Raw genomic sequence first — 26,121 nt, 5'->3', positions numbered from 1 at the left:
AGTGAGGTCACCGTCGCGGCCGTCGCGGCCCACGCTCATTGGTCAGGAGCGGTGCGGTGGGCGGTGCGGTGGGCAGAGCGGCGCTCGGCGGTCCCTGCGCGCTGTGGGCGAGTGCTCTGGGTATCTGTGCCCTCTGGTCGGTAGGTGACGGGGCGGGGGGTCGCCGAGCAGGCAGGCTCCCGGTGGTGGTGTGGGGGGTGCAGGGAGCGAGGGCCCCGAAACCACTGCAGGGGTTAGGGGGTGAGGTTTGCGGCGCCGGTCGCATCTCATTGGAAAGACTCGTTCTCTCCTCCCGAAGCCCCAAAGGCTCGGGCGGCCACCTGGGTCCAGGAGCCCAAGTAGCCAGCTCACAGTCCTCCACAACCACGCCACTCTCGCAGAATGGGTTCCGAGTAGCACGCGGAGCAGGGAAGAGCTCTGGGGACGCCCGTGCGGGGAGCGGGATTGAGAGGCGGGGTAAGTGGGAGTAACAGTAGAGAACACAGAATCTACCCCACGCAGGCAGTCTCCTTTTTCGGTTTTCTTTTCTCAGTTCTTCCCTGCTTCAGTCATTACCTGTTAGATATCCCTCTGGCCCCAAGTTCTGCTCTAGCCTTGGTCCGGTTCCTTTAGTCTGGAGCATGACTTTGGAAGTTAGGGGGTCTTGGGTGAACTTGGACTACTTTTCATTCTCTAGGTTTCATTTATATAGGTGGGGGCCGTTCTCTGGATGACCTTTGTGGGATCTCACTGTCAGTAACAGCATTTCTTCCCTGGGGCAGGTGTCCTGGTAGAACAGTGGTCAGCTCTACCATGTTCATCTAGACTCTTGGTTTAGCCTGGGAATAGCTGAGTGGGCAGTTACTTCACTTTTTTGTGCCTTGGTTTCTACATTGATAAAACTGGGCCCCTGTCATTTGAATTCGAGGCCTCCTCTGACCATGGTATGTAATATTGTACCCCATCGACTCCCTCTTATCCTTCTGTGCTTGTTTTACAAGATGATTGGTTGTCTCTCACTCCTGCTAGGGAAATAAGTTGCATGAGTCCAGGGAGTTTTGTCTTACTCGCTGCTGTATTCCCAGCTCTAGAACAGCGCCTGGAACATGGAGGGACTCAAGGAATAACTGGGGAAGCTTGCCTGAATAGGAACAGGTCTTGCTTGTGATGCTTGTGGTTCCAAAGGGAATGAATAGCATCCCTCTTACCCCAAGACAATCCTGCCTCCCTTCCTGCCCTGCATCCCTTTTTTTATGATGATAGAGTCAGGGAAGAAGGAAAACACCAGAAGTTTCACTGACCCTCTCACTGTCTGGGCCTCTTTGACCAGATATCTTCTGGGAGGCCGGTGGGGGTGGAGGTGGGGAGGGGGATGTTGGTTGAGAAGGAATGATATTGACCAGCCCCTCCTTCCCCAGGCACAGTGTCTCACCCAGTCCTCCCCCCTTACCACAGGGAGGTGACCTCCTTATCCTTATTTCATTGAGGAAGCTGAGGCTCGGAGAGACTGAGCAATTTGCCGGAAGTCCCACCATCAGGAAGATCCAGGGCTCTAGCCCAGAGCGCCACACACTGACCCCTGTGCTCTAAGCTTCCCTTCATTGCAGACATTTATCTTCTTCCCTCTCTCCTCCTACCATCCCACGGTCTTTAGTGTGTGCCTGCTGCTCACAGACCCTGGGCTAGAGACGGGCTCCAGTGCTTCGCAAAGCTGGGTTCTTGGTATTTGGAGCCTATGCCATTTTGGGAGAAGTTGCCATTCACCTCACTGTACATAACACCGAGTCTGGGTCTTACCTCCTTTTTCTGGTTGCTCCCCTAGCTCCAGGGTTGCGGATATGGACCTTCCTCAGTTCCTGGCTTTCCTGTTTGTCCTGCTACTGTCTGGGATGGGAGTCACGGGCACCCTGGGGACCTCTCTGGACCCAAGCCTGGAAATCTGTATCTTTTGGGGTTGGAACGAGTTAATGAGCTGTGCCTACGGGATCTCATAAATGAGGTCTCTCTATACCCACAACCCCTTGGGGGCATTCCAGGGATGGAGCCAGCCCTGCCTATGGGGACGGGAGAAAAGGTAAGACACTCTAATCAAACTTTAATCAAGTCAATTCTCTTCTGAGCCTCAGTTTCCCTATTATGTCAAATGGAGAAGGCAAGACACATCTCTCAGAGTCATGGAGGCTCTGAGGATTGTCCCTATATGTGGCTGAGACCCTGGGCGGAGACTCAGGCCCTGGCATACTGGGCCACCTACGCTGGGCCAGGCTTTGGGGACACAAAGATGAGTCAGGACCAGTCCCTGGTTGTCAGACCTTCAGAGGCCTCACATGGTTCTTTGTGATCAGAGCTGTGATGGAACATGGGAAGGGCAGGGGGAAACACTGGGCTGTGGCTTTTGAAGTGGGTCTTGAAAGAATAGAAACTCAGAGAAGGGAGGGTGGGGAGCATCCCAGGCACAGAGCACAGTGTGAGCAGAGGAGTGGGGGTTCTGGGAATAGTGAATAGTTGTGGGAGATGACAGGAACACCGGGGGGAGGAGAGGGCAGGGGCCAGATCTTGAGGGGTGGTGTTCAGGCTCTTGGCTGTGGAATCCTCTGTGGACAGGACAGTGATAACATTGCAGGATGCGTCTTCTCAGACAGTTCTTTCCTTTCCTGGGGGCAAGGTGGGGGTGTGGGGTGGTCTCAGGAATGGGCCCTCTGGGTGGCGACCAGTGGATTCTCCAGGCAGGAGTGTTGTGCTAGCTCCTTAACTTCATGCTGCTCAGACAAGAAGATGTTTGAGGTGAAGCGGCGGGAGCAGCTCTTGGCTCTGAAAAACCTGGTGCAGCTGAATGATGTCCACCAGCAGTACAAGATCCTTGATGTCATGCTCAAGGGGCTCTTCCAGGTGCGTGCAGGCGCGGGGCAGCTCATGGCAGCTTAGTCTGTGACCTGGGCACTGAAGGATGAGTAGGAGTTACCTCAGGGGATGGTGTTCAGTTAGGGGCAACTGCATGCACAAGAGATTGGAGGTAGGGTTTCAGTAAACGGGGCTGGGGCTGGTCTGTGAAGGCCTCTGCAAAGTCACTCAGCCAGGCAGGGTTCCCTCAGGTGCTGGAGGACTCCCGGACTGTGCTCACTGCTGCAGACGTGCTCCCAGATGGGCCCTTCCCCCAGGACGAGAAGCTGAAGGATGGTATGGGCTTCCCAGTGTCCTCTCCTCCTCGCAACCACCTGGATTTTCTTGAGTGGTTTCTTCCCTCCGGTTCTTGTCACTCTTTTTTTCTCTCTGGAAGTACCCTCTTGTGGCACCTTCCAAGTGTCCCCCTTTGCTGAATGGGCACTTAGTATATGGTTCTCCAAGAAATTCTGGGCTTCAGAGCCAGTTTCTGTGTCCCTGACACAAATGGATTTCTTCGTGCTGTCCTGTGCTTGGGGCAGGGGAACCAGGGAGGAGCTTCTGCCCTCTATCACTCCAGGGATCCTTGCCTTTTCCACTACTCTGGCCCTTCTGGTAGAGAAGGTAAGGATTATTCCCACGTACAGAACAGAAAAACAGGCCTATCGAAGTGACTGGTCAGTGGGGGCAGTTACTGGCACTCCTTACCACTGTTCTAGAAGTCCCAACCCCCTTAAATTTTTTTTGGAACAAGGTAGAACAAACAGATAAATAAGGTAAAAGAGGGTTCTGTGTCCCTTCATCCCCTCTTCCAAGAATTTCTCTCCAGTGGTGATTTTCCCATTAATTGGTTACACTCTAACAATACGATTTCTTAGATTATGCTGTCTGAGAGGGGATAGAAGTAGCCGTTACATATTGAATGGTGCACACCTTTACAAATACCTCTAATCTCCACTAGAACTGAGGCAGGCACTATTACCTCTGTTTTACAGATGAAAGAGGGTGAGTGGTTTGCCTTGGCTCTTATCTGTAAACCAAGCTCCCTCCTGAGTTCTTTGAGGTTCTCTGAAGCCGAGGGGTCCCAGCCCCACTTGTCTCAGACCCAATCTGGCATATCTTTGGAGGAGTCTGCTTATCTCTGTGTGGCCTGGCCAGTGCTGGTCAGGGCTGCCTCCAGGGCTGTGTCTATACTAATTCTTCATGCTAGCCCTGGTCGGGGGTCGGGGGGCTGCCACCATGATGGACACTAACCTCAGCGTAAAGTGACTTGTTGACCAGAGGAAGGATCTTAGTGGGGAAATTGATGAAGTTCAAGTGAGATCTGTGGATTTCTTAATAGCATTGTATTGATGTTAATTTTTTGGTTTAGAAGTTGTACAGTGGTTATGTAAGATGCTAACATTAGAGGAAGCCAAGGGAAGGAATTTTGTGATATATTACATAAGTCTAAAATTATTTCAAAATTAAGAACTTCAGAAGCATTTAAAATAAAGTTAGAGGAGTATTTTTAAAATACAAACCCTGGCGTGTGCCCTGGCCACCCTAACAGACATGACCCCTCACAGGCACTGTAGTTGTGCTGACCAGGGCCCAGCTGTGGACATTTGGACCCAAGTTGGGGAGTTAGGCCCAGCAAAGCCTCATGTGACACATATGCCTCCATGTGCAGAATGACCCCCACCTCTCTGGTCCCCAAAGAAAACGAGTCTTCTAAACCATGAGATACAGGGGAAAGAACAGAGCCTTTGGAGTCAAACAGACCTGGGTTTGCAGTCCAGATTTGCCTCTCAGTAGCGGTCTGAGCCTCAGTTTTTCCTTTGTAAAATGCGAACAGCACCCACATCTCCCTCTAAAGGTGGTTTTGAGGATTCAGTGCTCTGGTGACATAGTCATTCGCACGTACTGCACGTGTGGGCATCAGCCTGTGGGCAGCAGGCAGCGCTCCCTTCTCTGCTTGGTGGGCTTGCCTCCGTTCTGGGGGTTGCCTGGGGCTGGCCAGGAGGGCAAGAGAAGGACGTGTGCCCTGGCCACTCATCAGGGTCCTCTTCCCAGCTTTCTCCCAAGTGCTGGAGAACACGGCCTTCTTCGGCGACGTGGTGCTGCGCTTCCCAAGGATCGTGCACCACTACTTCGACCACAACTCCAACTGGAATCTCCTCATTCGCTGGGGCATCAGCTTCTGCAACCAGTCAGGCGTCTTTGACCAGGGGCCCCACTCACCCATCCTCAGCCTGGTAAGGACTGGGGCGCAGGAGGGCCGGAGCCCTCTGTCTCGCATTGTGCCATGAGCCTCGCGTCTGCCTGCAGCGGGGCTGAATGGCAGCCCTTGGTCGTATTTTCTGTGCTAAGCCTTGGCATGTTGAGGTGCCACCCCAAGGAGTTCTGTGTTGACCTGGGTTCCTTGGGGTCATCACCTGGCCCACATCTGCCCGGGCTTTGGGCCTGGGTTCCACCATGGAGGGAGTGGCCCGCGGGTAAGAGGCAGGAGAAGGCAAAGGATGACTAGCTCTTCCTCCTTTGCAGATGGCCCAGGAACTGGGGATCAGCGAGAAAGACTCGGACTTCCAGAACCCGTTTAAGGTGGACCACACAGAGGTAAGCTGTGGTGGCTTGTGGCACGTCTGCTTTGCCTCTGCTGAGCGGTGGCAAGCCAGGTCCTTCAGGGCCTGGAGTGCCCGGGGTAGAGCGTGCAGGCTTTGGACCTGGAGCCAGACGTGCCGGGGTCTGGGTCCAGAAACCATCACTCGCTCACTAAGCTCTTGTCTTCGCCCCAGGCTGTCTGTCTGCTCATGGAACGTGGACCCCCACTGTGGGGGGCAGTCAGAGGCTGTGAACATACCCATCCCCGTGCACAGTAGACACCCCACATCAGGTGAATGACAGGGAAGCCAGGGGAGGTCGAGTCATGCTCTTCTATGCCCTTCAGCCTCTGATCACCCAGCCAGGCTTCTGTCCCATGTTCTGCACATGCTCTCATCCTAGAGGGCTGGGGGCCACATGCAGTAGAGCAGAGGAGGGGATCAGAGGTGGCAGGTCTAGAGGATTGGACGCATCAAATCTCAGGCTCGCCCCTGGTACAGGGAGGGGTGTCAGGTCCACGAGGGGTGTCAGATTTACACTCTGCTTGCAGGCTACCAGGCCAGCCTGCGCCTGTCTCACGGATGCCGAGCAGTCAGAGGCGGCAGCGTTTACTGCAGCAGCAGCACTCTCCAGATTGTTGGCCCAGTCATGTTGGTTCCCCTTGTTCCCTGAGTTTCATGGGGTGACACAGAGAGGCCCAGGCGGATGCCACACAGGCAGTGGCTGCGTCATGCTGAGGAGCACCAAGCTCGGGAAGTTTACTTCTGTAGTGGACAGAAGCAGACCTGCTCTTCGTTTGGGGGGAGACATCCCCTCATCCTCTAAGGTTGCTCCCTGCAAACCCAATCCTGAGAAGTGGCCCAGGCACAGAGCGGTGAGGGCATTGCTCTTGGTGTACCCAGCAGGGCTGCTGAGGGCCATCCATGGCAGACTGCCTCTCCCACAGCCCACCCCTGAGCCCTGCATGTCTTAGCTTAACTCACATTTCCACATGAGTGTGCTAGTCTGTCTATCCATCTGACCAGTAGAGGCTAGGACCAAATTTGTTCAATTTGTCTCATACTGCATTTAATTAAGGCCGCCGTCAACGGCGCTGAGCAGCAGGATGAGGGCAGCCTGCTGTAGTATCTCAGCCATGTCCAGGGTCCTACACTCAGCCGACTGTGGTCAGTCCTGGGGACCAGAAGGTCTCCCTTTAGATAATCACGGTTGTGATCCAAGGCCAGTCTGTTACCCATTGCCACCCATGCAAGAGTTTAGACTGATCCGCTGTTCTTTGACGTTCTTGCCAGTGATTCTGGGGGCAGTCAGTGGGCCCAAAGCAGCCTTCATCACAGTGGAGAGATACTCAATGGCCCACCCCATGTGTTACACTTGATCTGGGTCACCGTTACATTGTTTGGTTGAACCCTGAGAGTCGCTGCAGAGTTGCATAACCCAGGCCACTCAGGCATCAGGAGAAGCAGATGGATTTGTATCTGTCAGATTGAAACGAGGTTGTACTGGCTTGTGTCTGCACCGGGTCACTCTAGGAGCTGCCTTCGATGCATTGGGCACAGCAGAACAGTTCAGTACTGACCATGTCCATGTCAGGTTTTTTATCACGTGGTTGAGAAGAACACCCAGCAGCTGGTCAGATTGCCATCTGCAGGTTGGCCTGGGCGGAGCCTAGGATTGTTTTGCCAAGTGGTAGAGCTAGATCTAAGGGACAAAGAGGATTAATTGTTCCCCACACCTGCTGGGATCTTAGGTGGTCTTTCCCTAGTTGTTGGGATTATTGGTACAAAATTGGTGTGTCACATCCGAGGACCTACAATTTTTTTTTTTTTCGCCAATCATCCCTACTCTCACCTAGGCTTATGTCCAGAGGGTCAGATGTGAATTGGGCAAGGGTATTTTTACAAACTTTTCAGAGGCATGTCATATCTCCCATCATGGCTCACATGGGCCACAGTAGGGGGACTTGGCAAGGAATGTACTCACCAGTTGGTCATTATCCTAATGATCTCGCGTCCATACTATGCCAACCAAGGATCCTAGATAGTCAAACCAGAAATACAGAGTGGGCTTTGTGCCATTCCGTGGTGGCAGGTGTGTTGCCACGTGCATGTGGTAATGACTGCCATCTTGGTAGTGTGGACTTGGTCAGCAGTTTGATTCTGGTCAGTTTTATCAGGCAAAGGGCCTTACTGTGGGCATCCAAGCGAGTGACCCACACTGTCCAGTTGTCAATCATAATTTGTTTCCACAGCTTATGGCCCCAAAGAGGGATGGCTGTCTTTGATCTGTCCGTCTGTAATGTTCGAGTGGCAGACAGATGGCTAGCACACTGACAACAGTTAGTAAAAATACAATGAGTCTGGTCGTTAGAAGTGTTGCCTACGCAAAGGTGAGGGCTTTTCATTCAGATGGCAGCTAGTCTTCCAGTGTTGTCAGTGGGGCTGGATGGCTGCCGCCGCCCGGAGACAGCCATGTCAAGAGTCCCCAAAACCACTCCCAGGTTTGATGATTTACTAGGACTCACAGGACTGTGTATAGTCATGCTTACAACCATGATTTATTACAGTGAAAGCACAAAGGAAAGGGGAAAGCGCACGGGTGAAGTCTGAGGGAAACCAGGCACAAGCTCCCAAGAGTCTCCTCCCAGTGGCGTCACACAAGGCACACTTAATTCCCCCAGCGACAAGGTGTGACAACAGCTATGAAAAGTTGTCTATGAGGGAAGCTCATTAAAGACTCAGGGCTCATGGTTTTTATTGGGAGCTGGCTGGTCGCGTAGGCACCCTCTGCCTTTGGCGTACCTGAGTTCCAGACTCCCAGAAGAAAAGGTGTTGATATATGTAAGCCACGTTGTTGGTACAAACACGTCAGGCACAGTGGGAGACACCAATTGGACGGGAGCCCTCCCAGAATCCAAGTTCCTAGACACCAGCCAAGAGCCAACCTTGGGAATAGGCCTTTCAAAGGATAGCAGTCAAGCTGGCTCTGTTAGCTCTTTTCTGCACAGCACCATTTGCGACCGTGTTTCCCTGAAAATAAGACCTAGCCGGACCATCAGCTCTAATGCGTCTTTTGGAGCAAAAATTAATGTAAGACATGGTCTTATTTTAATATAATATAAGACCAGGTCTTATTTTAATATAATATAAGACCAGGTCTTATAGAATAGAATAGAATATAAGACTGGGTATAATACAATGTAATGTAATATAATTAATATAATATAAGATAATATGGTATATAATACCAGGTCTTATATTAATTTTTGCTCCAAAAGACACAGCTGATAGTCTGGCTAGGTGTTATTTTCGGGGAAACATGGTAGAAAGTCAGCTGAACTATCAGTGAACCAAACCTGAGTACTTAGGGTAACCTCGGACTTGAAAGCCCTGTTCAGCCAGTGGCTGTGATTCAGGCAGCAGAGTTGAGGATCCAGTTGTCCCCCTAGGGGAGCTGCCACCCTTTCATGTAAAACCAAGATGATAACATCCTCCAAGGTTGCTTGCTGCAATCACAACCCTGATAAATGGCCCAGGGAAGGAACCGTCAGGGCTGGATTCTTGGTGTCCCAGCGAGAACATGCCAGGACACTGAAGGCCGTGGCAGATTGCCTTTCCCACTGAGGGAGTGCCCACAGGGATGCTTTATTGCTGTGACACTGGCTGTCCTCACCCTGCAGGTCATGGATGCCTCATACACAGGAGGAGGATGAGAGCACAGGCCTCGGAGAGAATGGGTGCCAGGGTAGATTGAGTTCAGCTTCATCGGAATGTGCTCTGCTTGGACATAACCACAGCAGCAATATACTTTCCTTCCATCTCACTGGCTGGGGACAGTCCCAAGATAGGAGTCACTTTGGATGTCCAGCATGGACCTGTCTCCTGGCATAGCCCAGGCTTGCTCAGCTCCCCTCGTGCACTCCCTCTACACTGGTGAATGTCCTGGGAGACCCCGTCTACTTCTTACGTAGTCATCACTAGAGCCAGCGCAGGGCAAGCTGTGTGCTGGCCACTGTCCCTGTCCAGAGGGGGCTGGCCCTCCCCTGCCCTTCAGATACTCAGTCCCATGGGGAAGGCAGCAGGGAAATGGTCCCAATCTAGTGTGGTCACTGTGCCAGTGGAGGAGGGACATGATGAGCCGTGGGACCACTGAGGGGAAGCCTGACCCAGCCTCTGCAGGTGGGTGGTGGAGGCTCAATCAGTACCAGTTGTCCGGTGGACCAGCTCGGGGAAGACCTGCCAGGCAGAGGGACAAGCTTAAACAAAGGCTCAGAGGCACAGCATTTTCATTCATTCAACATTTAGTGAGCAGCATGTAGACAAACAAACTAGCCGTGCTCTCCTGGGAGTGGCATTCTCGTTGGAGGCAACAGTCGATGAAAAATACATGCTATGATAGGTGGCGACGGGCTGTGGAAGAAAAAGCAGGGGAATGTGGTTGAGGATTCTGGGGTGAGGTGGAGATACAGTTGCTATTTTGCATGACTTGGACACAGGGTCTTACTGGGAAGACCTGGAGGAAGTGAGGGAGCCAGCGTGTAATCTGGGGCAGAACATTCCAGGCTGAAGGAGCAGCAAGTGCACAGTCCCTCAGTGGAAGCTTACTTGGAGGGGTGGGGAGTGCGAGGAGGCGAGGTCAAAGCCATGGGCCAGGTCACAGAGCCCTCGGAGGGCTTCTCAGTGGCCGTGGCATTTACTGGAGAGCAGGGTGATGGGCTCTGACTTACCCATGAGAAGAGTAGCCTGGCTGCTGTGTGGAGGAAGGTCTGGGACCCGGGTGGGAACGGGCACCAATGAGACTGTGGTGCTTTTCCACGTGGGAGTTGATGGTGGCTTGAACTGGGTGACAACCAGTGGGGCCGGTGAGGAATGGTGACATTCTGGTTCCGTTGTGAATATATAGCCAATAGGATTTGCTAAGGAAGCAGATGTGGAGTGAGAGAGAAGCACTGAGGATGATGTGAAGATTTTTGGCCTGAGCATGCGGAAGAACGGGGCCGCCATTTTCTAAAGCGGGCAGCCCCTGGTGGGAGCAGGTTGAGGGCTGGATCGGGGATCGAGACTGTTTCTGGACCTGGTGAGGACCTGAGTGAAGATAACAGGGAGGAAATTGGCTGTATGATTCTAGATTTCGGGGAGAGGTTGAAGCTCAAGCTACGAATGTGAGAGTCATGCTTTTGAAGAAAATGCCAAACGCTGTGGCCAGGACGCCGTTACCCTGGGGGCCTGGGGCAGATAAGAGAAGCCGTGTGAGGACTGAGGCCTGGGGTGGGGCTGCAGTTAGAGGTTGAGGGCACAAGGAGGAACTAGCAGAGAACCCCAAGAAGGAGCGGTCAGCACGAGAGTAGCAAACCCAAGAAAGTTGTTTCTCAGAGGCCCCGTGAGGAAAGTTACAGGAAGGAGGAGTGACGGGCCATCAAATGCTGCCGGGAGGTCAAAGAAGATGGGGCCTGAGAACTGGCCACTGGATTTAGCAACATGGAGGCCATCCGAGATCAAAGGCTGAGGACAAAAGACTGGATGTCAAGAGAATGAGAGCAAAGGAAGTGGATGTAGGAAGTATAGACAGGCCTTTCGAAGAGTTTTGTTTTCAAGGGGAGCAGACCAGACCAATGGGAGAATAGCTGGAGGAGGGTGTGGTTTTGAGAAATTTAGTCGGATGGAAGAAACTATGGCTTGTTTGTATTTTATGGGAATGACCCATTAGGAGGAAGGACTGAGGGTTCAGGGGGAGGACAGTTGCTGGGGCCTCGTTTAAAGTAGGCATCGGCCAAGCCTGGTGGGGAAGGGGTCTGGGAAAGGGATGGGCAGTGTTTCTCTTCTGCCCCCAACTAGGCTTGGGCTCCCCTGGTGGGGTTGAGCCAGCTGGGGCTTGAGAGACAAGGATCTCTTGACTTGCCCTTCCCCAGCCAGAGCCAGAGGGCACTGGGCTGGCCTGAGGGGTCTCCCAGCTCATCTCTCCCAAGAGGATCAGAATTAACTCTGGGAGAGAAGGCAGTATGGTAGGGGAAGCACTGGGGGCTATGCCCAACTGGGTGTCCTACTTGCTGTGTGACTTGTGCATATCACTTACCCTCTCTGGGCCATACTTTGATTTCATCCCATCTTCCAGATTCTCCACTCAATCTACTGTGGTAGGTAAATTACTCCACAAGGTGGAGCTCCTAGTTTGTTTTCATGTCTACGTTTATCAAACATCTGTCCTAAGAACAAATATAATTGGCATATGTCACGGCATAACTACTGGAATTTTGGGTGCTATTATAAGTCATGTTCTAATGTGATTCATTCGTCCCTTTAAAAAATACATACTGAATGCCATCTGTAAGCAGGCAGGCCCTGTGCTAGGGGCTCATGGCCAGGTGACCAACATCTGACTTGATCCTCCCATCCTCACGGAGACCTCTGTCCAGTGGGGGTGGCGGACGCGAAGCAGGTGGTCAGGAGACAGAAGCCCTGAGAAGGAAATGGAGGAGACAGCCTCCACCCCAGCCAGGAGTCAGGGCAGGTCCCCGAGGGCAGTGACAGTTGAACTGGAGCTAATGTGGCAACGGGGGTGGGGGCTGGAAAGCATTCTGGGCCCGGGTCACGGCATGTGCAGAAGCCTGGAAGAGGGAGGGAACAGGGAATCCAGAAACCAAAAGGTGGGGAGTGTGAAGGAGGAACAGGTGGGCAGGTGGCTCTGCAGATGGAACTGTCGGACTTGATCCTGCGAGTAATGGAGAATCGGGAGGGCTGAAGCAGGAGTGTGACGCGGTGAGATTGGCATTTTGAAAAGATCTAGCTGCCGTGCGAGTGGCTTAGGGGGGACCAGAGTTGGTGTGGAGAGACCTTGGGAGGCTCCCAGAGTCGTCAGGAGACAGGTAGAGGTGGTGATGGGGCAGCAAGAGAAGAGACAGAAGTGTATGGGCTTGGGAGAAACTTAAGGGTTAAAATGAGCCAGGACTTGAGATGAAGATAGCGGGGTGCCTGGTGGAGGGTGGGGGCTCCTCAGTTTCTGCCCTACTCACCTAGACTGGGGTGTGGAGCTCCACTGCCCTGAGGACAGGGACACTGGAAGGGGACTGGGTTTTGGGGAGATGGAGCCGTGCCAAGTTGGGGGCATGTTTGGGACATGCTAGTGGAGGTGCCAGGCAGGCATTTAGATACAGAGGTATAGATTTGAGGGGTAACTGACCATATAGACATAACAGAAGCCATGGGTTTGGAGAGGGCAGAGGGAGAGCATAGGGCCTGGGGGTTGCCCCAGCTGAAGTCATCCTCCTCCGACCCCCGCTCGCCCTGTGTTTCCGTCTTCTCACCAGGCACCGCCGTCCACCCACTATCTCTTATTTTCACTGGCTGCCCTCCGCAACTCGAGTATGGCAGCCAGGGCTGGGGCCCAGTGTGTGGTTGCAGGCACTGTGCCCCTCACCCATTGAGGAGTCTGTTTATTGTTTCTCTGATGCCTTTGGAGGTTCACAGCTCGGCACCTGTCCCTCTGCCTGGAATGTCCTCATTCCCTCACCCTGTTTGCTGGTCAGGCTCCTGCTTATCTTTCAGGACCCACTCAGCAGTCATCCCCAAAGCCCATTACGCGTTTCCCTGCGGGCAGGGCCTGCGTCTAAGCAACCTTCCTGTCCCACAGCCCACAGTGGCCCAGCTCAGAGTAAGCTCTGCTGCCAGCGGACTAAATCAGACCACTCTGCTCTTCCCCGCAGTTCACTTCCAGCACCGACCCTTTCCAGAAGGCCCTGAGAGAAGAGGAGAAACGCCGGAAGAAAGAGGAGAAGCGGAAGGAGATCCGAAAAGGCCCGCGGATCTCGCGATCGCAGTCGGAGCTATAGCCCTGCTGCAGCCCCAGGCTCCAGGGGCCAGGAGCCGGCCCTTCGGGAGGCAGAGGAGGCGGCAGTGTGGCGGAGGTGCAGCCACACTGACTGGTGGTGAGAGCCAGGCCCTGCGTGGGGGAGGCCACGTTGGCTTGGCCCCAGCTGAAGGGACTGAGCCGAAGAAAGCCGGATTCCCTCCCAGGGTCCTCCCTGGAGGGGGCGTCGAGGGCACCTCAGAGGACGCTGTGCTGCAGACCTAACCCTGTGGAGATGCTGGGGGAGGTGGGAGGGGTCCAGGACTGGACCCTCCCGGTGGGTTAGGACCGCTGGCTGGTTGGCTGCTGCTTTTCTTGGGGAGGTAGCAGAACCAGGCTCAGCCACCTGCAGAGGTGCCATGCCTGCTGCTGGCCCCACTGTGTCACTGAGCCACCGGCCACAAGTTCCAGACCCCTCAGATACACAATAAAAGCCAGCCAACCCTCTGGGCCAACCACGGCTGGTTTGGGCCCCGGTAACTGTGACTCCCTTTACGAGGCAGGTGGTGAGGGGCCTGGGTGGGGGGACCAGGGGCCCTCAAAGATGTAGAGAGCACTTTAGAGGACGTTCCCGCCCCAGGCCATGGCAGGATAGTGAAACAGGAACTTGGTCTAGGCCTCCTAATCCTTTTCCGCACTGTCCTTGATGAAGGATCCGTGTTGGGAAGGACTGGAAGTGTCCTGGGAGGGTGTTTAATCCAGGATGACCTTGGAGCAACATGATCTCTATCCTTAGCTCTCTGGGGACAGTCATTGAGCATGCCCAGGAGAGTCAACTTGTTCTCTCCGGCAACACTGGGAGCCCCTCAACCTGTGGACAGGGCTATAGAGGAGCGGGCGGCAGCTCTGGAGAAGGCTGCTTTATCATGGCCAGGCTGCCTGAAGCCAGTTGGTCAGGCAGTGAGCTCCCCAGCTCAGGAGGTATGCAAGCAGACACCTGTGGTCACAGGGCAGGAAAGCTGCAGAGGCCCTGAGTGTGGGCAGCTGCCCTTCAGTCGTGCTCTTCCCAGGCAAAGGATGGAGGAGCTCTGGTGGGAATTCTAGCTGGGTCTCTGATCTTACCAAGCCAGCGTCTGCCTCTTAATAGGGTCTGAGAGACACAGCCATCCCAGAACCCACACCACCCTGACCACCGACAGCCAAAGGGAGACCCCAGTCTTGTCTCAGCCCATCAGACTGGCTGAGTGACCCTGGCACGCCCTTTCTCTATGCTGTGGCTTCACTGGCAAAATCAGTTGGATAATATCTGAACTGCCTGCCCAGCCCTGAACTGTTTCTCCAAGACTGGCGGCTGGCTTTTCAGTGACAGGTGCCCTTCTCTGATGGTTCTGCGTCTCCCCCATAGATTTGCTGAACACCCACTGCATGCACAGCCAGAGAGGGACCCGGTTTTACCTGGCTTCAGCTCCGCCTCATCTGGCACCTCTGTCCTAGGCTCTTCTCCACCATCAGCCTCTCTCTGTCTTGGCTGACACCTTCCTCTTCACCTTCAAATGGTCCCAAGTTTTCCCATCTGACACCTGCAGAAAAACAAACAGAATCACCCTGCTTTCCCCCTCTCCTTCCCTTTGTTGCATTGTTGATTGTTGTCCCTTGTACCCAGAACTCCACCTTTTGTCTTAACTGCAGGCAGAGTCTGCCCGCCTCCCCTGCCTGGCGCTGTCGAGGCCAGAGGGTATTTGTTTATCCAGCCTCCTTGCAGCTAGGACTCAGTAAAGTGACTGAAATGTCACCAACCAGAGGCACCAGCCTGTGTGAGTGGTGCTGGGGGAGGCCGTGGCACAGGTACCAGGGGCAGCAAGTGTGTGTGGGGAAAGGGGTTCCTAGTGGCCAGACCAGCACCAGGGGTGCCCAGTGGTGGCAGCCGTGATGTCGTCCGTGGTATTTCCAGCCCCAACCTGAGACACCCCCAAAGAGTCTGGGAGCTCCCCAGTATCTTTTAAGGCAGAGTTTCTCAACAGTGGCACTGTTTACATTTGGGGCCAGGTAATTCTTTGTTGTGTGAGAAGGGCTGTCCTGTGTGTTGTAAGGTATTGAGCAACACTCTTGGCCTCTACCCATCAGATTCCTGTAGCAATCTCCCAGTTATGACAACCAAAAATGTCTCCAGACATTGCTAGATGTCCCCTGAGGGCAACACCTCCCTGGTCCACAGCCCTTCTCCCTCCTCATCCCAGCCCCACACCTTCCTCTGCTGTCCCCACTCACTGCCTGCAGAAATGCTGGTGACACTTATTGAGAGGACCCCGCACAGGCGTCGGCCACCGTGTTGTCCTGGTTCTCTGCCCTTGGTCTGAGTCTGCTCTGTCGCTTCCTGATTCTTCTTCCCTCACCTGCCCCTTAAATGAAGTGTTGTTTGGTTTAGTCTCTCCTCGGCTCTTGACAGCTGCATCCTCTGAACCACAAAGCTGAGGGCACTTGCCCTGTTGCCACTGGATAAGCCTCAGTCCTTATGTTTCAGCTTATCCAAAACCAAACTTGTTAGTTCCCACCCTGAAGCTGCACCTCTGTGTCAAACCGTGGGGTATGTGCTCTTGCTTAATCCTGGAGCAAATGACGTCTGAACTGATTCCTGAAAGATTGGGGAGGAATGAGGAGACAGGCCCTGAGCAGAGGCATCAAGGGAAGGCGTCCGAAATAGTGAAGGAACCAAACAGGCCAAGTTCTCTTCTATGGCCCATAGTGAGAGCCCAACCTGTGGTGGGTGTCTGGACGTTATTGTCATCTGGCCCGACCCCTCGCTTTTCAGATGAAGAACCTGGGTCCTGAGGAATGACACCTGAGGCTATCCCACCCCTGGGAGCCAGTCTCAGGTCTCCAGCCAATGCGAGGAGCCAACTGGAAGAGATACTCAGTTAGGTGAGATCAGAGCCAGAGGGACAGTGTGAGTGTTTTGCCAGGGCTGGGTCCAGGGCTACCACCTTTCTCCATAGTTTCTACTGAGCCTTCACTGTGTCCCCTCAGACTGCTTTGCTGGGAACCCGGGCCTCTGGGCAGGTCCAGCTGGGAGCCCTGGGAACAGCTGCAGAATGGGAGGTGCTGTGCCCATCGACCTGACCTGGTGCTCAGGCGGCCTCTGCGGGAGGCTCCTGAGGCTGTGGGGTGGGTGGGCACCGGACCATAGTGAGTCATACAGTCGGCCAGCAGATAGTCACCACCCTCCTTCCCACCCAGTGTGGGCAGCCCTGTGAGACCCACTGGGAAGTGCACTTGAAGATGGCACTGTCCTGCTCAGTGCCCGGCCAGAGATTGGTGTGGTCTTTATGTTATACAAGTTCATTATCAAAAGTATTTTAAACAGTACTGAGCCACCCGGCTAGCTCAGTAGGTAGATGGAGCATGAGACTCTTAAACAATACTGAAATACCAAGAAGAATGTACCAAGAAAGTAAAATTCACCCTAAATCCCACCATTCTCATAAACATGACTGACACTCAGCTGTTGGGCCTTCCATCCTTTTTGCCCTTGTGATCACATAGATCCCTATTCTTTCAATTACAACAGCTACCTCGTATGGGCACTTACTATATGCCAGGTCTTATGCCAAGTGTTGGCTGTCAGCGGCTCCCGCTACCTCAGGAACCTTGCCCATGTCATCTGTTCCCCTGGCTATACTAGATGCAGTTCTCCCCAATTTTAGATTGCATCTTAAATGTCAGAGGCTTTTCCTAACATCCCGTCAGGTCTCTTGTTACAATTCCCTTGATCACTTGTACTGTCTGTCACTTATATTTGTTTAATGTCTGTTTTCTTCATGAGACTGGAAACTCAGAGGATAAGAACTGTTTCTGTTTGCCTGCCACAGATGTGTTCAATAAATACATGAATGTACAGATGATCTTATTTAGTCTTCACAACTATGAGGGGGCGCTATTTCCCATTTTAGAGATGACAAAACAGGCTTAGAAGAGTTACTTAACCGTTCAATGTCACTGCATAGTGTCCTTACATCTGCCTCTATTCAGCCTGTGTGCTCTTAAGTCTTGACCCCGAAGCAACACTCACAGGAAACATACTTGAACCTTTTAACAACATATAGTGAAAGTCTTTGTGATAGACATTTATGTACATAATATTTAATGATGCCCCGGTATTCCATTGTGTGGATGTGATTTATTCCTCTAGTCCCTTACTGGGCTTTCCAATTTTTTCCAGTTGGAGGACTTTGGGATGACCGTCTTTGAACACACACATACTTGTGTACTTCTTTGAGCACTCGTACTTTTATTCCTTAGGATAAATTCCTGGAAGTTTGCACATCTGTGTACGTCGTGACCAGCTGCAAGATGGGGCAGTGAGGTACTTGACGGAGTGGGAATCTGTGGGTGGGCCACGCGTCAGAGTCCCTGGGGAACTTTGTCAAAATGCTCAAGCCTGGGCCCCGCCTCAGGAAGAGGCCAGTGGTGGCCCCTGGCACTGGCATTGTTTTAAAAGTCTGCAGGCGGTTCTGAGGTACCCGGGGTGAGAACCGAAGGAAGAAGCGCGAGGTCGCTGTAGTGCAAAAGTGCAGACGCAAAGGTGGTCACAGAGCTCTGCACTTGGGCAGCTCGCGGTCCACGTGGAACCTCCATTTCCGCTTTTGTAAAGGGCTTGGCAGGAATACGACTTGCATGGTCTCCAGACTCCGGGCCCCAGCGTTCCCGGGCCAGGTTTGATTCTACCCGCTCTCCCAGGCGGGCAGGGCCGGGGTAGCAGCTGGGAAGATGACGTAATGTGCTCACAGCCTGCTCCGGGGGCGACTAGCGGGCGGGGGTGGAGCGTGTTAACCCTTCAATCCCCGGCGGGTGGATGGAGTAGCTTGTGGAGCAGACCCAATGAAAAAGAGAGCGGCTCCTTTAACCCAGGGGAAGGAGGTTGGGATGAGGACTAGGAGGTTTCTCTACGCATTCGCTACGAGACCCCGAGGGGCGGGACCTCGCTATGCAAATCTGAGCTGCTGATCGATGACGCGCCATCACCCCACGCGCCGCTTCGCGCGCCGATTGGCCACGATGAGCCTGGTCCCATTGACAACAAACAGGGGTGCGCGCAGCCTGGGGGCGGGGCCGCAGAGGGAGCGGGTTGGGGCGGGGGAATCCCGTCCCGCCCCTCCCGCGCGTAGCAAACATGGCGGAGGGTGGCACCGGCTGGTGAGGCGGTACCGGGCGGGGGCTGTCGGGTGTCATGGGTGGTGGCAGCGGCACCGCCCCCGCGTCTCCCTGAGCGGGACGGCAGGGAGGCCTCTGCGCCGAGCCGGGCGATGGACGAGAGCGGCGAGCTGGGCGGTCTGGAGACCATGGAGACGCTCACGGAGCTGGGTGACGAGCTGACCCTGGGGGACATCGACGGTGAGTGGTGGGTGGGTGGGAGTGCGGGGGCGCGCGGGGAGGAAGGGGTTACGGCGGCGCGCGCGGGTGCGCGTGCGCCCCCCGCCCGGAGCCCCGGCTCGCGCGGGAAGCATCCGCACGCGCGTTCGCCTCGGCGGTCCCCAGCCTTTCCGGGTGCTGTGGGATTGAACCCCGGCCGGGCCGCTCGGCTCCGAGAGGTCGTGGGATCCGCTCTGGGGAGCCGCGTGTCTTTAAGCGGAGCGAGGGTCGTGAAACAGGGAGCGCGGAGCCGGGGGCGTCGCGGGGGCCGGGCGGGAGCAACCTGAGGAGAGCGCGCGGCCGCCGCCTCTCGCGCGCCTACACGCGCCGCCCCAGGTCCCGCTCTCCCGTCGCACCTGTCACTCCCCTCCCGGCTGCGGGGGAGCTTTAGGATTCCCCGGACTGGACCCCCATTCTCCGCGCCCCCAGCTCTGGACTTCTGGGGTCGACCCACGGCCGGGCGCTGGGGAAACTTTGGGCAGTGAGCGGTTGCAGAAACAAGATGCTGGTGAAGCGAGCGGTGGCGGCGGAGTGTGGACGCATCTCCCAGGAATGGAGACACCGCCGCTCCTGCTCTCGCGCTGCAAAGGGAATTAAGCAGCAGGAATTTTTGAGTTGTGGCCCCTTGAGGACAGGCTGGGGAGCGGGTGGCCTCTCTTCTGGTGGTCTTAATAGCGAAGTAGAAGAGGTGGTAGGAACCCAGAGTTTGGAGAGGGTCAGCGACCTGCCCAAGGTCACCCAGCTGGTTGCAGACCCCAGTTCCTGGGCCGGTGTCGGTGTTGCTACATCAGACTTCCACCTGACCCTTAGGGATAAGTCCAATGAATAGGTTAGTAATTATAATAATAATAGATGGACTCTTCTGATGTTCTAGGCCCCAAATACTTTGTATTGTTGCACGTATCCCTCACTACAATCCCATGAAATAGATATTATTATTGCCTCTACTTTTACAGGAAACTGAGCCCAGGAGATGTTAACTTGTCTAAGGTAACTCTCCTTAGATTGTCCAGAACCCATGCTTTTAAGCAGTAACTCGGGTGCATTGTGCTCTTGACATTACAAAGTTCATTCACGCCTAGGATCTCAGTACAGGCAAGTATGATGGCTACACCCCCATGGTACAGATGAAGAAACTGAGGCAGCCAGAAGATTCTCTTCTAGGGGAAGAGATAAGTGGTAGCAGCTAATTGAAAAAAATCGGTTTCTCATTTTCCCGTTTTGCTTTTATAACATTTTACCCCTTGGTCTGTCCTTGCTTTCCATTTTTGGTCATCTGGGCAGTGTGGTCAGACCCTTAACTGAAGCCCCAAGTCTAACCACAGACTTTTCCCCTAAGTGCTCCTAAATACAGACATGTGCTAACAAATGGGGGAGGCTGGTTTGGGGAAATTAACAAGGGCAGCTAACATGTTTTGAACACTTCCATGCCAGGCACTGTTAGTACTCATATACATAAATATTCTCAATCCTTAACAAGCATCTACCATTACACAACTCTCATCCCCTCATAGATCCTGAAACTGAGGCCCAAGGCGGTTCATGAATTTACCCAAGGTCACACAGCCAATAGGAAGTATGTCCAAACCTGCCTACCAGGAGGCTCATACAAATTCACGTCCTTTTTGCATTCCCATTGCATCATCGATCCCTATTTGTCTTAATTTGTAATGTGTTGAATTACCTAGTAGTTAAGTATTAACTTTATTCCCATAGATTTCTTGAGTAAAATGTATATTCTGGAAACTATCACAGTGGTTCAATGGCTTCATAGGTCTCCATACCGGATTTGGGAAAAGGTGGCTCCCTGTCTTCAATTGGCCAACAAGTATTTAAGTGCCAGTTGTGCTTTCTGAGCTGTAGGGAACATGAAAGATAGGGAAAACAGAATTTTATGGCCTCAAGGAGCTTGAGATGAACAGTAAAACCGTAGTGCTGAGTATAAAACAGCTCATAGCTACACAGAGCAATAAGTGAAAGTCAGCATGAAGGGAGCTGGTAAAGGCTGGCTTACCAGGAAGACCACACCAAGGAGGTGGCCCTTGACCTGGGCCTTGGAGAACAAGAAGGTTGGGCGGGATGAGTGCCAGCAGTCTGCAGATAACAAGTATCCCCAAATACTTACCAATCAATCCCCCCTGGAATGTCAGCACCATGAGGGCAAGGCCTTTGTTTTGTTCACGCTGTATTTCTTCCACCTAGAAATGAATATCTGTGGAAGGCCTGAATAAGTCCAGCGACCTTGGACTAGGCAGCATTCTAAGTTGTACCAGACACAGCCTTTGGGCTTGGGTTAGATCAGGAGTGGCCAGCCCAGAGACTTCTAGAAGCCAGTCATATGACAAGGAAGAGACTAGGTATGAATACATGTACTTCTTTTGTATGTGTGGTGGGGGAGAGGGGTACTTGCAGCCTAAAGAGCTCATACCTGCCTCCAGAAGGGGCAGGCATCGGGCAGGAATCCTTCAGTTGGCCTCACGGCCATGCTGTGGTCCATTAGTGCCCTTCAGAGGTGTGGGCCCAAGGAGGCCACATCCGTTCACTCATTCAGCACATGTCTTGAGTGGCTTCTCAGTATCCCCCGTGATGGACAGAGTGCTGAGGATGGCTTTGCACAAGACATACAAGGTCTCTTCTCTCAGGAAAGTTAAGATCTGGAGGGAGGAAACACAGGCTGAACAAATAAAAGAAATGAACAATTTGGGCAGGGCTCTACAAGGAAAGTAAAATGGGTCCATGTTATAGAGGGTGACTGGTGGCCAGATTTAGACTAAGTAGGCAAGGGAGGCCTCTCAGGAGAGGGGTCAGCACCTCTTTTTCAAGAGATGCCCACGTCTGGATTTTTGTGTGAAATATCTAGATTTTGCAATGTTGGCTTTTTTTTTTTTTTTTTTAAAGAAACATACTGTAGGTCCAACAAAGCATGTGTGTTAGTTGATCCCCAGGGCCTTTTTCCACTGCAGAATGCTCCGTTTCCCAGGCCACCAGGTCTGTGATGACAGAACATGTAGAGCGCTGTCTTTCGTGGTGGTCTGTGCAATGAGACGGGGCCTCACGCACTGTCACAGGCCAGGTCTTCTGGAATGAAGGACCTTCCATTGATCATCAGGAAAGGCACAGTCATTGAGGCAGCTTTTTTGCTGGATGGGTGGCAGAAGCAGCCTGACAAGCACATGGAAGGGGAATGATCAAAAAAATAAGTGACGACACACACGTTCTTGAAATACGTGGTGTGTATACGGAAACAGCAGAAGATAAGTTCTGAAAGGTGAGTTGGAGCCAGAGTGTGGGGAGTCTTCATACCAGGCACAGATGTTTTGTGGAATGTAGGGAGCGGGGGAGGGAACAGCTGAGGATTTTCAAGTAGGGTGAGGACATAATCATGGATTTTAAGAAAATTCAACTGTGCTGATGGAGATGGAAGACGAGTCGGGGAGACCAATTCGGAGGATGCCGCAGCCAGCTGGCTGTGCGATGGTGACACTGAGGGTGGTTCGGATGGGAAGTGGCCGTCCTGCACGTGGCCGGGCGTGACAGGACATGGCCTCTGAAGGCAGAGCAGACGTGGAATTCTGAGATTCCTATCAAGGCTGTGATCCAGGTGCACTGGGAGTGTTCAGAAGCCAGTAGGAAGAGCTGGTTTGGGGACAAGATGAAAATTTGTCTTAAATGGGCTGAAATTGAGGTGCATGGGGGGGCTGCCTTCCACTAGGAAGGAAAGGGGAGGCAGATACGCAGGAGAAGGTCAGCTGGGGATGGAGATAGAGGAGGAGACACTGTTGATGAGGAGAGAGGGAGGAGGAGATAGAGCGGGGAGATGGGATCGGGTTAGGGAAGAGTAATACACTAGGGGGAGGTGAGCTTTTGGAGGAGTGGCTAGTGGGTGATGGAGACAGTGCGGCAGAGGACAGCAGGGATGCCACAGCCACAGAAGGAGTCTTGGGACCTGGCAATTAGGAGGTCGACCTTTGGCAGAGCAGTCGGATGAGAGGGTGTAAGGCAGATAAACCCAAAAGGGGTCAGGAATGAGGGGGTGATGGGCCAGTAGGGACAGCTGTTGTCTTCCCAGAAGGGTGAAGAACTATTTCAGTGAGCTAGTTTACTCTCTGACGTCGTGGATTTGCCTGTTCTGGACGTTTCATATAAATGGAATCATACAGTACGTGGCGTCCTGTGGATCAGGCCCATCCGTGTTGCCGCACAGTGTCCCTTTGTGTGGATGTGACCACATTTTGTTGATCCATTCATCCGTTGATGGACATTTAGGTTGTTTCCACTTTGAGGCTATTATGAATGAAGCTGCTATGAACATTTGTGTACAAGTTTTTATGTGGACATGTGTTTTCATTTCTCTTGGGTAGATCCTCTACATTTTTTTGTTGCCATTTGTATTTTCCTAGGGCTTATAATAGTGCCATTTATTCATTTGCTTACTTCCCATGTTCCCGTAACTAATTCAGCTCTAAATCTTGTGACAGAAACTCTCAATGTGGTGATCAGTTCCTTTTATCCCCCTCGTTGATGTCTCCCCTGGAGCCCTCCCTCTTTTTATCCCATCTGATGGCTGTCCATGTCTGCTGTTCTACACTTACCCAGGACGTCACCCTGGGGGTGATGTTGAAACCCTGTTCTCTAGTTCATTTTTCACTCCCTTGCTTTGATGGAGTACATCCTCCAGTAGCTTCCTGAGAAAGAGTACATTAGAAGTAAATTTGGGGGGACCTTCCCTATCGGAAAATATCTTTATTCTACTCTCCAATTTGATAGTTTGGCTAAGTTTAGAATTTTAAGGTTGGACATAATTTTATATCAGAAATTTGAAGGCACTGCCTAATTGTTTTCTAGCTTCTAGTAGTCGAGACGTCTGATACCATTTTGTTCCTTTGTGTGTGACCTGTTTTCTCCTCTGGAAGCTTGTAGGATCTTGTCTGGGTGTTCTGAATTCCATGACAACATGCACTGATGTGACTAAGCTGTCAGTCGCTGTCCCTACTTGACGGGCTCTGGCCAGTTCACCATGTCATGCACCTGCATTCATGCTGTCCTCCTGCTGGTAGTCCGCCCTGCACCTCAGCCTGGGAGGAACCTCCAGCCCCTGAGCCTTTGGTGGCACTGTCTTGGGTCTCTGCAGTTCAGTCTTTGGCAGAATCCCCAGACAGCACCTGGTCCTGAGGTGCTTTGTAAAGAAATGTCTAATGAGGAAAGGAAAGCACTTCAAGTTCGGGGTTTTGGGAGGGCCCCAGCCTGGGTGTCCCGCATCTCTGGGAAGGTTGGAGCAACCAGCCCGGGGAGGGGTGGGGAGGGTGTGGCCAGCACTCGCTGGGAGGCAGAGGTGAGAAAAGCAGGAACTGACTTCCCCACTTCCTGTTTCTTAAATGAGTCAGACTTGGGAAAAACTGCTCAGGAAGGTGAAGCACAGCTCCACTTTTTTACGCCTGCGTGTACCTTTTTCAAGATATAAGCTTTGTTTTGACACTTGAATATATGTCACTGTTGCTAATGTTTGGGTTGAAAGAGCTGCTGTTACTCGCAGCTTATTTATTTCCCATCCATTTTTAGCTCCTGATCTCATCTCGTTGCATTTCCTGGGACACTTTTCTTGGGGTTGCTCAGACCACTGCACAGTCTCGCACCAGTCAGTCTCCGAGGGTTTCTCCTCCTTCCTAGGTCTGGCCTTGCCCTTGACAAACATTCTCCACGTTCACACCCAGGCCTTTGGCCTAATGTAGTGTGCTGCCTGCCTGCCTCTCACTGAACAGGCTTTTCTGTCCTTCTCATGTCTTGGCTTTTTTTTTTAAAGTGCATTTTTCCTTCTCCAGAACTCAATTAGATATTTTCTCTCCCCAATTTTGTAATTCAGTAAGGAGGTTCTTAAGCAACTTGATTCAAATAGCACTTCCTGAATATCAAATTGTCCATATTCTTCTGGCTTCTGTCTGAACTTGAAGAATGTGCTCACAGATTGCACAGTGCTTTCACATCCCGGTTGCTATGTGTTGACGTAGTTGACGTGTAATAGACATGTAATCCACCTGAGTAGGCAAGCGCATGGCCCGCCCGTTGCCCTGTGGAACACTAGCTTCAGTTGCAGTGTTTCATCAGCCTGAGAACTTGCTCTGAAAGCACAGTTGGTTCACGGGTGTGTGTTTCCCAAAGAGGGCTCTTCAAACCAAGGGCTGGGTTACAGCGCTTAACACTGCCAGCTGTAGCCCTTTCATTTTTAAAACCTTTCCAGTGCTATAAATTACTGTGGTGATCGGGGCTTATGACTTGGAAAATATTTTTATTTATTTCAAAAAAGGAATACATTCATACAGCAAAATAAAAATAATGCAGAGGGGACTGGGGAAAGTCTTGCTCCCAGCCCAACCCACCGTCTGTTTAGGGCCCAAGACCCCTACCTCCTCACAAGTAATTAATTTTGTAGTTTCTTTTACCTCCTTCAAAACTTACATAATGCACATATAAGCAGATGATTATAGATTTTCATTTTTTGCTCCCCTTTTTCTTTGTACACTGAGAGGTAGCACTAAGCTTGGCTCTTCTGCACCCTGCCCCGTTTTTCCCACGTAACAAGGTATCTTAGAGGTCTTTGCAGCATAGTTTTCCATGGTAGGGATGCGCTGTGGTTCATCCATCCAGTCCCTTTTGGATGGACATTTGCGGGTGTTTCCAGCCTTACCAAGAACAGTGCTGTGGTGAATAGCTTGTAAATTCATGCAGTGCCTGTGCCAGTGTGTGTGCAGGACAAACGACCGGTGGTGGGGTGGCTGGGTGAAAGTGGGGTTGCTGAGAATTTCATCAGAGATGATGCAAGAATCAAATGCGATAAAACATATACAAGAAAGGGGCAGGGACTAACACTTTCTTCTGGCTCTGGGTGCATTTGTGGCTTTGCGAGGTCCTATCAAACTGCTCAACACAGTGCATGTACCACTGTACGTCCCCACCAGTGTGTAGGAGAGGCCTGAGTCCCCTCAGCTTCCCCAGAGCCCGGAGCGCCAGTCCCTTCATTCTGCCTGTCACTTTGCCACATGTATGCCAGCTTAGAGCCGATGCCACCCCCGCCTCCCAACAGCGCACATATACAGCCCCTTCTGTCCTGGCCTCCTGCGCCCTCACCCTTCTCGAGACCTGGACTGGACAGTCAGTGCCCGGCTTTCCGGGCGGTCCCTGCCCCTGCCTGAGCGGGCCCTGTGCTCGCCCAGGACCCTGGGGGCTTGTGCTAGAACTCCTCTGCTGCTCGGTTTCTCAGGGATCCCTCGTCTGGTTCGCTTTCTCTCCTTACTTGTAAAATTGCTTCTTAAGGTACAGAAGTTCCTTCTTTTCAGCCCTCTGCTTTGGGGGACTTGGGAAATGGTTTCTTGTCCTACGTTGTTTCTCTGGGACTTTGTTCCAAGTCCCCTTTCGTGTGGTTTCATGGTAGCAGTCCTTGGAGCCCCGAAATGTCCGTGCATCCTCGCGTCACAGTTCTCTGGGGCTTTCCAGCAC

At 52.7% G+C, this 26,121-nt stretch overlaps 2 protein-coding genes across 4 annotated transcripts in view; both read left to right on the top strand.

The window, feature by feature from the left end:
* The first annotated feature begins 57 nt into the window (after positions 1-57).
* Positions 58-17,116, top strand: CCDC134 (coiled-coil domain containing 134). Of its 2 annotated transcripts, none has more exons than XM_019734545.3 (7): positions 58-140; positions 1,802-1,920; positions 2,747-2,868; positions 3,072-3,156; positions 4,915-5,096; positions 5,386-5,457; positions 13,142-17,116. In XM_019734545.3, the coding sequence occupies exons 2-7, from the start codon at positions 1,818-1,820 to the stop codon at positions 13,265-13,267; spliced, it is 690 nt and encodes a 229-aa protein (XP_019590104.2). In that variant the 5' UTR covers positions 58-140; positions 1,802-1,817; the 3' UTR covers positions 13,268-17,116. The 2 variants fall into 2 exon arrangements, with proteins under 2 accessions (XP_019590104.2, XP_088652369.1); XM_088796243.1 differs by lacking the exon at positions 58-140 and adding an exon at positions 288-456.
* A 1,233-nt stretch (positions 17,117-18,349) lies between these two features.
* The window catches only part of SREBF2 (sterol regulatory element binding transcription factor 2), a 53,505-nt gene continuing 45,733 nt past the window's right edge, over positions 18,350-26,121 (top strand). For both annotated transcript variants that reach the window (XM_019734509.3, XM_074326462.2), the window contains exon 1: positions 18,350-18,612. In XM_019734509.3, the coding sequence (XP_019590068.2) occupies positions 18,525-18,612 (88 nt within the window). In that variant the 5' untranslated portion in view covers positions 18,350-18,524. The remainder of the gene's footprint in view (positions 18,613-26,121) is intronic.

This window comes from Rhinolophus sinicus, chromosome 1, assembly GCF_057876585.1.
Source record: "Rhinolophus sinicus isolate RSI-liver-muscle chromosome 1, RSI-T2T, whole genome shotgun sequence".
In the NCBI taxonomy this organism is placed as follows: domain Eukaryota; kingdom Metazoa; phylum Chordata; class Mammalia; order Chiroptera; family Rhinolophidae; genus Rhinolophus; species Rhinolophus sinicus.
Note: the sequence above shows the minus strand (reverse complement) of the source record. Positions and strands in the feature narration are given on the sequence as shown.